The sequence below is a fragment of the Mirounga leonina genome, unplaced genomic scaffold (genome assembly GCF_011800145.1).
Source record: "Mirounga leonina isolate KUSES-001 unplaced genomic scaffold, KU_Mleo_1.0 Mir_177, whole genome shotgun sequence".
Lineage (NCBI taxonomy): Eukaryota > Metazoa > Chordata > Mammalia > Carnivora > Phocidae > Mirounga > Mirounga leonina.
The window spans coordinates 6,854,256-6,869,268 of NW_023270459.1; the positions used below are offsets into that span (position 1 = coordinate 6,854,256).

The 15,013-nt window shown below is 38.8% G+C and overlaps 1 protein-coding gene across 9 annotated transcripts in view; it reads right to left on the reverse strand.

Annotated features, from left to right (window-relative positions):
- DPY19L3 (dpy-19 like C-mannosyltransferase 3) overlaps window positions 1-15,013 on the reverse strand; it is a 71,337-nt gene that overhangs the window by 25,861 nt on the left and 30,463 nt on the right. For 7 of the 9 annotated variants that reach the window (XM_035023529.1, XM_035023528.1, XM_035023525.1 and 4 more), the window contains 6 exons: window positions 14,738-14,859; window positions 13,636-13,781; window positions 11,329-11,452; window positions 10,649-10,783; window positions 1,979-2,110; window positions 530-631 (listed from right to left, as the gene is read on the reverse strand). In XM_035023529.1, coding sequence (XP_034879420.1) covers window positions 530-631; window positions 1,979-2,110; window positions 10,649-10,783; window positions 11,329-11,452; window positions 13,636-13,781; window positions 14,738-14,859 — 761 coding nt within the window. The remainder of the gene's footprint in view (window positions 1-529; window positions 632-1,978; window positions 2,111-10,648; window positions 10,784-11,328; window positions 11,453-13,635; window positions 13,782-14,737; window positions 14,860-15,013) is intronic. The other 2 variants (XM_035023530.1, XM_035023532.1) reach the window with 2 other exon arrangements.

Genomic DNA, 15,013 nt, shown 5'->3' on the forward strand with positions numbered 1-15,013 from the left:
GAGACCAAAAGTCACATGCTCCACCAACTGAGCCAGCCAGGTGCCCTGCCAGTTTATTTAACTTAACCCAATAAAAATAATGTCATCTTTTTTTTTTTTGTACCACAGTATAAGAAAATGCTCTCTAACTTTAGAGAAACACCTGTTTAATGCTTTTAAAGTTGAGCTTTTACAAAGTTTAACAACTCAAAAAGTGAGTTCAAGTTAGAACATACTAAAGAGTAAACAGGCGTGCCTGGGTGGCTCAGTCAGTCAAGCGTCTGCCTTTGGCTCAGGTCACGATCTCAGGGTCCTGGGATCGAGCCCCATGTCAGGTTCTGCACTCAGTGAGGAAACTGCTTCTCCCCCCTCCACTCATGCTCCCTCTATCAAGTAAATGGATAAAAAAATCTTTAATAAGAGTAAACAGAAATCAGTGACTAAAAAATCAAGAAGACAACTTACTGAAACAAAGTTAAAGCTGAGCTTGTTACAAGTAAACCTGGTAATTCTGTAGTAATGTAAATTAAAGGTCATTTTATTAACCTACCTTAATAATGTTGTTGAGAAAAAGTGTCAAACATAAAACTGCAAATAAATGTACCAATAGTTTCCCAAGCCTATTAAAGAAGCTTCCAGTCTTCAGATTTTTCTAGAAATTAAGAAAGTTGAGTTTTAATTCTTAAGTTATTTCATAAACATTTAAGATGAGATTACTTAAGGATTTAAAACATTAGATCATGCAACATAGAGAAAAATATGTGGAAAATATAACCTAATTTTTATGAGGTTACAATGTCTTAATATTTGTAAATTTCTAATATAAGAGTAAATGAATTCCTTAATAATAAGTTTCGTAAGATCAGAAAACTGTCCTAGTGTTTCTTTCTTTTTTTTTTTCTGCAGACCTTTGCAACCAGAGTATGGAGTCTGCCAGAAGGTACTCAGAATACACTGACTGAACAAATCTTGCGATCATTGATCCATTAATTCATGTAGCACAGACATGGCCATAACCCAATTAAATAAAGGACCTATCAGTATAAAAAAAGGTAAACTGTGCTCTTTGATATGTAATAGTTTTCTTATAACCCTTAGATAACTTTACAGATTATCAAATATAGTATCTAAAGAGTTCAATATGCATGTTGTTTACTTATAAGTAAAGTTAGAAGGATGAATTAAAAGTCGTTGTGACAGCTTGTCCACGACAGCTCTCACTCCAAAGAAGAAGGATTTATTCTTCCCAAAGCAGAAAGTAAAACAGCTTCTTGATATAAAAGTGTTTGTGAGAAATGTTTCTCATATGCTCTTGAGAAAGAAAACAGGCTTTGTGACACTATATGAAGAAAAACAATGGACTCTTAATTAAATCTCATGTAACTTTAAGAAATGTGAATTACTGAATTAAGCCAAAAGATCAGGCCAGTGTTTTCAAACGTGACACTCTAGGAAATGTCCCCATAGTTCTAAACGTATGTCTTTGGAGTCTCAAAATTCTGAGTTAATTTTAATTCACTTACAAATCAATACCATGGTACGGAACACTGGGGTAAAGAGCATTGCTAGTACACATCAATAATACGGCGTCCACCTACTTGAAAGGCACTGTGGCGAACATATTTCCCCAAGCCACAGGTTCTTCTTACTCTTCATTCACACACAAAAAAAGTTAATGATTTTTGCTCTTTTATTTCAACTTTCTATCAATGGCATTCAAATGAGCATCTCTGGCTAATCCCTGAACTAAGATTCCAATTCTCTAAGAAAAGAAACATGTCACAACAAAGGGATGGCACATCAGAAAGCTAGAAAACAGAAATGCTATACCATGCATGTAAACCACTCCCCCCGACAAAACACCTAAATAATGCCTTCAGTGCTTTTCAGTGTGCATTTGCTCAGACATCCACCTTTGTGTGCTGTATGAAAACGAGGCCCATCCAACCGCACAATTAAAAAAAAAAAAGTTTGCTTTAAGGACACAAAAATGTCCTACCTGAAGTTTTCTTGCAATTAATACGGAAAGGTTAAAACTGATAAGCAATGATCCAAGAATCATAGAATTAAAAAACTGAAGGATGCAGACCAGGAGCAAACCTGTCATTTGGATGCCGTACAGCCATGTCGCCTGCAACAAGCAAAGATCAGATGGTGAAATGGGTTTTATCCAGAGACTACTGCATGCTGACATGTTGGCCACTGGCTGGATACATTTCGAGTTACAAACAACACACCTAGCTTCAAGTAGTTCAGTCTAAAAAAAAGTCCCCGAAACCAAATCATTTACATCCTGTTTACCTTTTAAATATACAGCACTTTAAACTTTGTAACGTTAATTAAGGAGGAAACAAACAGAAAAACTGAAGCACAGGAAGCAAAGAATGGCATAAATATATTCTGGAAACGGGCAAATGTGATCTGCAGCCTTCCGTTTTCTTCTAAATTCTTTTACAGTTACTGTCTACAGTATTTTCTCATCTTCTGTTATTTCTGAATGTTCCGCACTTCAGGCCTGTGTCCTTTACTGCTTCATTTTCTGTGTGTGCTGAATTCCATTACACAGACAACTGCTCCCGGAGTGAGGCCTCTGACTCTCCGCCTCGTGGGCCTGAGGCAGGCGGCACAGTGCCGCGGTCGAGAACACGAGCCCTGAGGTGAACAGCACCTGCTGCTACAGCCCCGATTCTGACATAAACCAGCAGTGGGACCTTAATGAGCTGGACACAGTTCATGTAGAAGAGGGATGATGACACCTTCGTCAGAGCTGCCATAATGGCCTGGCCTAAGGACCGGATGTGGTGATATTTTAAAATGCCTAGCACATAATGAGCACTCATTAAAGACAGCTCTTGGTGTAGAAGAATTGTTGCCAGGTTGATACTGAAAGACGCAAAACTCAACCAACTTGAACACAGAAAATATGCCATGAAGAAAAAATGACAGTCTCTAATAAAGAGTTGATACCGTCTTTTTTCTTTTTAAAGATTTATATATTTACTTGAGAGAGAGAATGCAAGAGTGTGTGGGCGGGGGAAAGGGAATGAGAGAATCCTCAAGCAGACTCCCTGATGAGGGTGGAGCCGGAGGTGGGGCTCGATCCCAGGACCCCGAAATCATGACCTGAGCCAAAATCAAGAGTTGGACGCCTAACAGACTGAGCCGCCCAGGCGCCCCAAGACTTGATACTTGGTCTCCTCTTTTAAGTTGGACAATTCCATATTCTTATTGGCATATGAAAAATTCTGCTTTTACTCAGCAGCAAATCAGATTTCCCTCCTAGTTTTGTTTTCTTCATCTCAAAGGAAACAAACCTGTATCAAGCATTTAAAGGCACACTCTGCAATGGTTCAGTGCTTTCGGTTGGTGTTAAAAGAAACTTGGATGTTAGGATCTTTATAGACACAATATTTTATTGTAGGAGATTTAGAAAATCCAGGAAAACATAAAAAGAAACAATAATGGATAGAAAGGTGGGCTCTAAAATCAAAATCCAACACCATTACCTACAGAAATAATATTGATTTCATAGTGGTGTATTTTTCATGTATCATTTTACTTATTTCACATTATATTGTATCATTTTCTCACATCAATGACTATTCTGTGAAAACTTAATTTTAAATGGCTATATAACATTCTACCATATGCCATAGTTTGTTTGCCAGTGGATTGTTCCCAGCTTTTTATCATTATTAAAATTAATGTTATGAACATCCTTTTAAAAAAAACCTCAGATCATTGTATCTGGTTACACTCATTCACCTTATCTGCAAGGGATATGTTCCAAGACCCCCCGGTGGATGCCTGAAACCATGGAGAGTACTGAACCCTGTACATAGTATACATACCTATGATAAAGTTTCATTTATAAATGAGGCACAGTAAGAGGCACAGTAAGAGGCACAGTAAGAGGATAACCAATAACAGAACACTTATAACCATATACTGTACAAAATTTATGTGAATGTGGTCTCTCTCAAAGTATCTTCTCCTGTACTCACCCTTCTTCTTGTGATGGTGGGACATGGTAAAAGAGCTAAGTAATAAAACGAAGGATGGTGAGTGCTAGAGGTGTGACAGTATTAGGCCACTACTGAACGTATGTCAGAAGGTGGATTATGCTGCTCACCGTGGCTGACTGCACGTAACTGAAACTTGGATAAGGTGTGTGTGGGGGGGAGGGGGGGACTACTGTCGCTCCTTAACTTGTTCATTGTTGTATCCCTAGCACCTAAAACAACACCCACTAGAACAGTGTGGCGCAATAAATATGGGAGGAACGAATGAAGGAATGCATTTCCTTAGGATAGATTTCCTGAAAGTACAATTACTGGTTAGTGAAGAAATAGCTTTTCTTTTTTAATAGCTTTATTGAGATATAATTCATATAGCACAAAATTCACCTATTTAAAGTGTACAATTCATGAATTTTAGTATTAATAGAGTTGTGCAAATATCACCAGAATCTAATTTTAAGACATCTTCATCATTTCCGCAACACCCCGCCAATCATGGGCATTTTGGGTGGGTTCCACTTTCTGGCTGTTATGAATCATGATGCTATAAACATCCATGTACAAATTTTTATGTGGATATGTCTTCATGTTTCATGGGTATATATGTGGCAGTGGAATGCTGGATCACATGGTAACTATGTTTAACACATGAGGAGATGCTAAATTGTTTTTCAAAATGGCTGCACCACCCTGTAATCCCACCAGCAATGCAGGAGAGCTCCAACATCTTCATATCCTTGCCAACATTTGTTATCATCTGTCTTTGTTGTTGTTGTTTTTAGATGTTAGCCATCTGAGTTGGGGGGGGGAAGGTAATGGTATCTTATTTTGGTTTTGATTTGTGTTTCCCTAATGAGTAATGAGGCTGAGCATATTTTCATGTGCTTGCTGGACATTTGCATATGTTCTCTGGAGACATGCCTACCCAATCTTCTGCCCATATTTTATTGTTGAAAGAGTTGTAAGAGTTCTTTATATATTCTGGAACTGCCTTATCAGATATAGGATTTGCAAATATCCTCTCCCATTTTGTGAGTTGTCTTTTCACTTTGATGGTATTATTTTGAAGCACAAAAGTTTTAAATTTTGACGAAGTCCAATTCGTCTATTTTTTCTTTGGTTACTTGTCTTTTGGTGCTGGATCCTTACAAAAAAGCTTGGCCTACTCCAAGGTCATAAAAAATTATTCCTGTCTTCTAAATGTTTTATAGTTAAAAAAAATTAATGTTTTATAGTTCTGGCTCTTACAACTAGGTCTGTGATCTATTTTGAGTTAATTATTGTGTATGATGAGAGAGGAGTCCAACTTCATTCTTTCACATGTAGATATCTAGTTATCCCAGCACCATTTGTTGGAAAGATTATTCTTTCCCCATAATTATCTTGGCACCCTTGTTGAAAATCAAATTGACTGTTTATTTCTGAAGATTTATTTCTGGTCTCTCAACTTTATTCCATTGATTTATGTCCATCCTTCTACTAGTATCACACTGTCTTGATTACTATAGCTTGGAAGTAAGTTCTGAAATTGCAAAGTGGGAGTCTTCTAAATTTATTCCTCTTTTTCATGATTGTTTCAGCTATTCTGGGTCCCTTGAGTTTCCACATGAATTTTAAGATCAGCTTGTCAATTTCTGCAAAACATGCACCTGGGATTCTGAGAGGAATCGTGTTGAATCTGTACGACAATTTAGGGAGTACTGCCATCTTAACAATAGTGAGTCTTCCAATCCATAAACATGGGATATCTTTCCAATTTATGTAGGTCTTTAAAACTTTCAGTGTTTTGTAGTTTCCAGAGTATAAGCATAAGCACTTCTTTTGTTCAATTTATACCTAAGTATTTTATTCTTTTTGATGCTTTTCCTTCTAGGAAATATTTTTTGCTCCCTTTCCTATTGGGGTGTAAGTATTTTTCTTACTGATTTGTAGGACCTCTTTAAGGATAACAAATCACTCATGAATACATTTAAAAAAAAAAAACAGTTTTTTGTCTGCCTTTTTTGAGTTATGGTGTTTTTTGGTGTTGCCAGTTCTTTTTATATCAAGTAGGCATAATTCTAGAAAAGAGAACAGTTTAAGTTACAACAAGATTGCACAGTTTTTATAAATGTTATTATATCCTAGATTTGTAAGAAACATTGTTGGTGAACAGCCAGAATGTAAAATTGAGCAGTACTGTGTATTAGAAAGTCCTAGATCATCAGTGGTAGATCTGATGTTTGACATTAGCTCAGCTTCCGGATTCTGTAAGTTCCTATCTTTTGTGAAATTTGGGAAGTTTTCAAATATTCCTTTGAAAAGCACTTTTTCAAATACTTTTTTCAGCCTCATGCTCTTTCTCTCCTTTGGGGATTCTGATCACAAGAATATTAGAGTTTTTTTATAGTCCCACAGGTCCCCGAGGTGCTGTTCTTTTTTTTCCAGGCTATTTTCTCTTGTTTAAATTAGGTAATTTCTAACTTGTTCTAGCTTCAAGTTCACTGGTTCTTTCTTCTGACCACTCCATTCTCCTGCTGAGCCTGTCTACTGAGTTTTTGTCATTATTGGAGTTTTTCAGCTCTAAAATTTCCATTTGCTCCTCATTTTTCTATTTTTCATTTGTTTCAAGTGTGTCTGTAATTGCTCAATGAAAAAATTTTTATAATGGCTGCTTTAAATTCCTCATCAGATAATCCAACTTCTGTGTGTTGGTGTTGGCATCTGTTGATTGTCTCTTTTCGCTCAAGAAGCTTTTCCTGGTTCTTAGTATAAGAAGTAATCTTCAATTGCATTGTATTACATTATGGGACTCTGGATCTTTTCAAAATTTCTGTGTCAGCAGGCCTCCTCTGACACCGTACCAGTGCTATGGCAGTGGGGGAAGAAGGATGCTGCTTCTTTATTTCCAGATGGGGTTAGACGTCTGGTTTTCCTCTTGACCTCCACTGACTTTTGGGAGACAGGGGAGAAGGGTGTCTCATTGCCGGGAGATGGTGAAAGCTTAGGCTCCTTACAAGGCTTCTGGCTGAGAAGGGAAAGGATGCCTCATTAAACTGCTCTTCTCACGGCCTTCATTGACTGTGTGTGTGGAGGGGGGAGAGTGAAGGGAGAGAGGGAGGCTTGTTACTTCTGAGCGGTGGTAAAAACCCCGGCTTCCCTGTTGATCTTTTCTGACACCATCCTGTCAGGAAGGGGGAAGGGCTAGCTCATGACCACTGGATGAGGGCTGAAGGTTCTCCCTGTGGCCCTCACTGATGCTTCTGGGAGATGGCAGACTTCCGACATGGCCCTGGCAGAAAGTGAGTAGCTTGGTAGAGCTGGGTGAGGGTGGGAGTCTGGCTTCCCCACCGGCCCTCTGCCAATGGAGGTGGGAGTGAAACTGCAGTTTTTTTCTGTGCTGTTTGGCCGAAGTACTGCAGTTAATGTCCGAATGTTTTCTTTCTTGCTAGAGATAACTTGCCTCCCTTTTCCTGGTCCTTTTGGCTTTTCCTGGGGCTTCTGACTGAGTCCATTGGTGTTTCCTGGTTGCTGACTTTTCTAGCACCTTCTCTGGGATAAACGGGGCAAAAAGAAAATCTAAGGGCCTCACTGCTGTGTTCTTCCTCTAGGCGCCAGGGCTCTAAACAGCCTGCTTTCGTTTCTTCCCCACTCGAATCTTCTTCTGTGAGTTTTATACACACTGTTCAGGGCTTTTAGTTGTACTAAGCGGGAGAAACAGGGAGAAGTGCATTCACCCCATCTTGTCTGGAACCATATGGAGTGCTCTAAAATTTCCTCTTACGTAGTGATCATTCATGTGTCTTACTGTTTTCACAACGGGTTAATAAAACTTCATTAGCCTCCATATTCTTTAACAGAGCCAAAGTATATGCCTTATACCATCTACTATTCTGTTCTATATTTAAAAAGCCTAGACATATTTTTGAGTGAAACTTGAGCTTTTGATGGTAAGAGATTTTCTATTACCCAGGAAAAGATGAAATGTACTGAAGAGGATACTGCTTCTTGTCAGCACATCAGACGCTGAATTTGCATTACCTTTTTTTATACCAACTATTCTGACTCTCCCATTTGACATGATTAGAGGTCAGTGATTCCAATTTATGAAGAAACGAAGGCTCCAAGAAGTTAAATCACTTTAAAGAGCTAGTTATTTTCATACCCAATAGCAGCAGCTTGGTTTTACAACTCAGGATTCTTTCATTACTATACTGTTCCTCCTCAAATTTTGATACTTACAACTACTACCACTAATAGTAACATAGTTTCAACTATGAAAGTTTAACAAAGGGTAAAACTGAATATGACATAAATTACCTGTATTATTCTTTAGTTTTGTGGTACGTGTGCCAACAGTATCTTTTTTTGTTTTTCATTTTAAAAGAAAACAGAAAAAGTAATACATGTTCATTACAGAAAAATTCAAAAGATTTAAAGGACAAAAGGAATTTAAGAACATCATTCACATCAATCACAGTCAGCTGACTGCTAATACTTCGATGTGTATCTTTTCGGAAACTTTTCTCACTTTCCCTATATGTGTTTTACTTTTATTTTTTTCTACTTTTATTTATGTTTTTAAAGATTTTATTTATTTATTTTAGAGATAGGGAGAGAGAGAGAGAGTGCAAGCAGGGGGAGGAGCAGAGGGAGAAGGACAAGCAGATTCCATGCTGAGGGCAGAGCCTAATGCTGGGCTTGATCCCACGATCCCGAGATTATGACCTGAGCTGAAATCAAGAATTGGACACTTAACCGACAGAGCCACGCAGGTGCCCCATATGTGTTTTACTTTTAAAAAAGAGAGAGGAAAAATGATGGTTATATAATACTGTTACACTGATATACCATATTTATTTAACAACACCCTATTGCTATTGACTTAGGTTTTTTCCAGCTAGCTTCTTCTTATTACAAGTACAACTAAAATGAACATGCTTGATTATTTCCTTAGGCTAAATCTCTAGAGGTGAGAGTGTCAGTGAAAGGGAAAACACATTTCTAGGCTTTTCTGTGAAATTACACTGTAGAAAAATTTTATATAGTTATTTTCAAAATGGCTCAATGTATTTATTTTTTATGTGACAACGTATAAGGTTCTTTTGAAAGTACTTGCTAGAAAGGGGGGAAACGTGCTATTGCATACAAAGAGAGAAAGGGAGACCAACCGGCTCCAGAGAGCAGGCCGTGGAGAAATGCAAAGGCATCCAAGCATCCCTTCCCCGAAGCTTACACGTCACCATGATCAAAGTCCAAAGAGGTTACAAAACAGGAAAAGCAAATATAAAGAGACTCTGCTTCATTTGTACACGAGACTTTCTGAGGCACCTGGAGCTCCATTGCCATTATCAAATATCATATATATACCCTACACACACACACACACACACACACACACACACACACAACACACGCTTTGCTGTGCTGTCTACTTGCTTTCCTTCCTGTATTTTACCTTCATATCCTGACCCTCCCAGCACTCCATCTTCTCATTTGTGGCCCAGCTTGAGCCTTCCACTTCTGTGAAACCTTTCTAGCCTACAACGAACCTTCTTAGACTTCTAGTGCTTCCTGTTACTACAATTAACCTCTCTAGACATACGGACATCTCGTTGTTCTAACTGTCCACATCTTTACTTCCCACCATAGCACACACACGATGTCTCATACAGGTGGCGAGTCTCTGTCGTGCCTGTCCACTGCCCGGCAGACGGACAACGTGCACTTGCTGGCGGATCTTAAGGTGTCCTAATTCAGATGCAGCCATTCTCTAAAGATTGCTGCATCTCTTTTGACACGGAATGAATGAATGCGACTCTTCTGTATTACATGATCTTGCTGCCTTAGAATTAGAATATTTTATGATACTGGGAAATACTTAAGTTACTTTAGAATAGTAACAATGAAGAGTTTTTACAACATCCACAATACATTAAAACACATTTCTGCATGTGAAAAACCCCTTGCCATGAAATGATAGCAGCACACACGGTTGTCACACACCATGAGACAAACGACGGCTTCCTTAAAATGGCGCTGTCCCAGAGGAGGCGCCTGGGTGGCTCAGTCGGTTAAGCAGTTGCCCTTGGCTCAGGTCATGATCCCGGGGTCCTGGGATCGAGCACCATGTCAAGCTCTCTGCTCAGTGGAGCCTGCTTGTCCCTCTCCCTTTGCCTGCCGCTCCCCCTGCTTGTGTGCCCATGCGTGCTCTATCAAATAAATAAAATCTTAAAAAAAAAAAAAAAGGCCCTGCCCCATGTGTGGCCTTTGGTCAGGCAATGGGGAGTCCCGCCTCATACCTGATCAATGTTACCACGAAAAAGGTGTTGTATACCCACTGATCTCCTTGGGGGACAAAGGCACTACATAATAAGACATTTTAGCTATCTTATATTTTAAAATTTAAGTCATCTCTGTAAAGGACAACTGATCTAGACATCTGTGCTCCAGATAAATCCATCTTTTACTGGAGGATAAACAGAATAAAAGTTAAGATGGTCAAACTAGGCTGCACAGATTACTCAACCGAAATCGACCACAGCGTATTTACATTAGAACTCAGAAGCAGCTTCGACTTGATTGTTAAGCATGTGCACATTTTGAACCGTTCTGTCATCTAAACCACTAAACGGCGGCTACCTCGAGGGAGAGAAGAGAGCGAAGCTTACCTTCACCGCCGGCAACATGTCCAAGGAGTCCAGTGTGAACAGCACTAATGCTTGCATCAGCATCATAAATTGATTAAATTGCCATGTCAGACTGAAGAGAAAAGTTGATATGAAAATGGCAAGAAGTGTCAGCCTCTGTAAAAAGAAAACCTTTGTGTAATTTCCATGTCTCTAGTAATAAAGGGCCCTGCCGACAAGTTCTCTCAAGAGCAGCCAATATCTCCATAAACCAAATAGAGAAACCATAAACTGTGGCTCTGAAAACCCTTGCATTTGTTATTTAAGCTCTAAATATCCTGAAGTGACACTGGGCGTATAAATATTCACATAAGGTATGTGTACTCCACAGTATTATGGAGGAGATAATGCACCATGTCACATCTCAAGGGCAATGGCTTAAGGATTCTGACAGTTCCGCAGAAATTGTGTGTGGGCTTGCTGCAACTATTTGAGGGCAGATAATGTAGGGTACATTTTTAACATCAAAAATGAAAACATTTTCTTTGCAAAGTAGGAAAGGGCTCAGAAAGGGAAAACTTAATTTAACTCAAGTTCAAAAACTGGTCATAGAATGAGAACTATTCACACACTCGATGGGACACCATGCACATCACATTTTCTGAAGCTTCTTCAACAAAACTGAATAATTAAAAAATATATAAAGTATTACCAAAACTTACCTCAGAAAAAGGCTGTAAGTTTGGTCGCAGGAAATATGTGATTGCTGCTATCTGAATTGCAAAGAATGGCAGAGCCCAATTCTCCCTCAGCGGGATGGTAAACTCAACTCTTGTGGTATCTATTCTGCACAGAGAAAACACAAACGGCCACAGGAATAATTTTTACTATAATTACCTGAAAAGATCTCCTACAGTGAAAGATGTAGGACATTAAATATACTTCAGATTCTGGTTATCAGTTCTCAACAATAATGATTTGTCCTTACTGTTATCATCCCTGTACCATCAAGTTGCTCTGAGAAAATTTAAGGACTCTGTCCACAGGTATGCAGCTAGCTAAGGGGTAGAACTGGCCTCCAAGCCATGGTAGGTTGATTCCAAAACCCAGGACAACGCACTCATGCCTAACTGCCTCCAACTTTTATTTCCCTCAAAGTTATCAGTGCAAACTGGCAACGTGTCGATTTCTCCCTCTATTTCTTTGGTGCTTAGATCTGAATCTTTGTCATTGGAATAATTTGTAATAATAATTTGTATAAATATTATACCAAAAAAAAATAATTTGTAAAAGCTTCTTGTCCCTCTGGAATGTGAACCATCAGACGGTAAGTATAGCTAATTTTTCACCTTTGTACACCCAGTACCAAGAAGCATCCCCACACAGACTAGGCATTCAATAAATGTCTTCTCTTTCCTCTTGATAGAACAACAGATTTGACTTTCATTTACTCTTAGCAAGAATACTATGTTAAAATGTTAAGAGGTAGCATAACAATGTTTTCATACTCTGTGTTTGAATTCTGATGGAGACTAAGCTGGGGCCGTGTGTGTGTGTGTGTGTGTGTGTGTATGACTTTATATATATATACAAACACCTTTACTTTTTAAGTAATATGTATGTATGTATGTGTGTATGTGTATATATATACATAATACATACATACATATATATATATATATGTATGTATATATAAAACTTAACCTTTTAACCTTTAATTTCCTCTCTCTGGGGCGCCTGGGTGGCTCAATTGGTTAGGCATCTGTCTTTGGCTCAGGTCATAACCTCAGGGTCCTGGGATGGAGCCCCTCAGTGGGCTCCCTGCTCAGCGGGAAGCCTGCTTCTCCCTCTCCCTCTGCCCCTCCCTGCTGTTGATGTTCATTCTCTCTCAAATAAATAAAATCTTTTATTAAAAAAAATTCATCATCTCTAAAACCATCATAATATCTATCCTATAGGATTGTTAAAAGAATATATATAAAGCATTTTTAAAGTGGTTAGCATAAAGTAGCACTCAATAAGGTTATAAGAAGAAGTAATTTGCTTTGGGGCGCCTGGGTGGCTCAGTCGTTAAGCGTCTGCCTTCGGCTCAGGTCATGATCCCAGGGTCATGGGATCGAGCCCCGCATCGGGCTCCCTGCTCAGCAGGAAGCCTGCTTCTCCCTCTCCCACTCCTCCTGCTTGTGTTTCCTCTCTTGCTCTCTATCTGTCAGATAAATAAATAAAATAAAATAAAAAAAAGAAGTAATTTGCTTAGGATTATAAAATAAAATCAATATTAGAACTTGGTGCTGAAGTTTTAAGACTCCTACTGAATACTGGTGTTGCTACTGTAGGTCAAGCAATAATTCAATGTATCTTGACTATGTTTTTCAAAAAATGTTATTTCAGGGCACCTGGGTGGCTCAGTTGGTTAAACGTCTGTCTTTGGCTCAGGTCATGATCCCGGGGTTCTGGGGTCAAGCCCCATGTTGGGCTCTTTGCTCAGCGGGGAGTCTGCTTCTCCTTCTCCCTCTGCCCTTCCCCCTCTCATGCTCACTCCCTCCCTCAAATAAATCAATAAAATCTTTTTAAAAAATGCTATTTCATACTCTAGTATTTAGAATAATATTAACTAAATAATGTAAGAACCTCCTTACATTTGTACAGTGCTTTATGCTTTGCTAATTATGAGCCAAACACAACCCTATCAAGGTTGACAGTAAGGATACTATTAAACGTCTTTAAGAGAGGAGACATGTGGCCAGAGAAATACTGATCACACATCCAACTGGTAATAGCACAGGAATTATTATGATGATTCTATTGACTTGTCATTCAATGTTCTCTTCCTCAGCTGGAAATATATATATAAGTAGGACTTTCTACCTTGCTAATTATAAGACAAGTAAATACCACTAGGAAAACCAAAGAGAAAATACTCCCATACAAACCAATGTGGCCGAACAACTTCCTCTGAACTGGAAATCAAGGACCTTTGTTTTCACTTCCATCTTAGAAAGGGAGAAGGGCTACTGATTGCAACTCACCTATTGGTGACGTACCAGAACGCTGCTAGAAGCCCCGAGAGCCATGTCCCACTAAGGAGCCAGCTGGTTATGTACAGGGCTGTGACATAGATCGCCTGCAGTCCAAACAAGGTATAAATATAAAAATAAACTGGCTCTAAATATTTCTGGAAAAAGGAACAATAAAAAATATTTGTTATGGAAGCCCTCATTATCTTTTCATTGTCACTTAAAAAATATGACAGTGAGGGGCACCTGGCTGGCTCATTCGCTAAGAGCATGTGACTCTCAATCCCAGGGTCCAGAGTTCAAGCCCTACCTTGGGTGTGGAGCCTACTTACAAAAAAAAATTACAAAAAATATGACAGTGGAAATTTAATATTCAGCAACTGGGTGTTAATTACAAGCAATAAGCCTCCATCAGTCCTTTCTGGGCAAAAGTGTGCTGGCAGCCTTTCTTCTTACTAGCAGAGTGGGAAAGGGAAGGAAGGCCTGGAGAACTCTGGCTTCATTCTTTAGATAAGCCTTACATCTAACTGTGTCCAGTATTGCCTCATTCACACGGAGTAGTCACTGTGATTTGCGAATCTCCAATCTCTTTTTTAATTTAAAGATAAGGGAGGAATGATTACATGTTTCTAAATGAAAATATGTACCAGCCTCTAGGCTGCATGCATGTATTATTAGCCAGGATGCACCTATATGTAAAAAAATATCTTATAGGGGCGCCTGGGTGGCTCAGTCAGTTGAGCGTCTGCTTTTGGCTCAGGTCATGGTCCCAGAGTCCTGGGATTGAGCCCTTCATCAGGCTCCCTGCTCTGCAGGGAGTTTGCTTCTCCCTCTCCTTCTGCATCTTCCCCTGCTTGTGCTCTCTTCCTCTCTCTCTCTCTCTGTCAAATAAATAAAATCTTAAAAAAAAAAAAATAAAAAGGAGAAAAAATATCTTATAAAAACATATATAAAAAGCAAAGTTCAAAACATATCTGGAGAAAATTAGGATTTTGTTGCTTTTCTACCAAGCCAGTGGAAGATCAGAATAACACATGTGAAAGTTGCAACTTAAAATAGCAGATTTTGACTTTCGTGTGGTATTAACAATTCAATGTCACAGAACACAACATACCTGTATGGGCAGGACTCTATACAAAATACTGAGGAAAACTTCTTGGTAAATATTCATTCGTTGAAGAAGGTTAATTGTCCTCATAGACTCAGTTTTGTTATCATATATTAAGCCATGAAAACCTAAGGTTGATATTTGAAAGATCAGGAAAAAAGAATTATAAATTATTCATTCATTTAAAACTATTCATAGATTTTTTTAGTGCGTGCCAGAGAATGTGCTAGGTGTTGGGGATATGATAGTAAGCAAATAACACAGTCCCACTCTCAAAGAGCT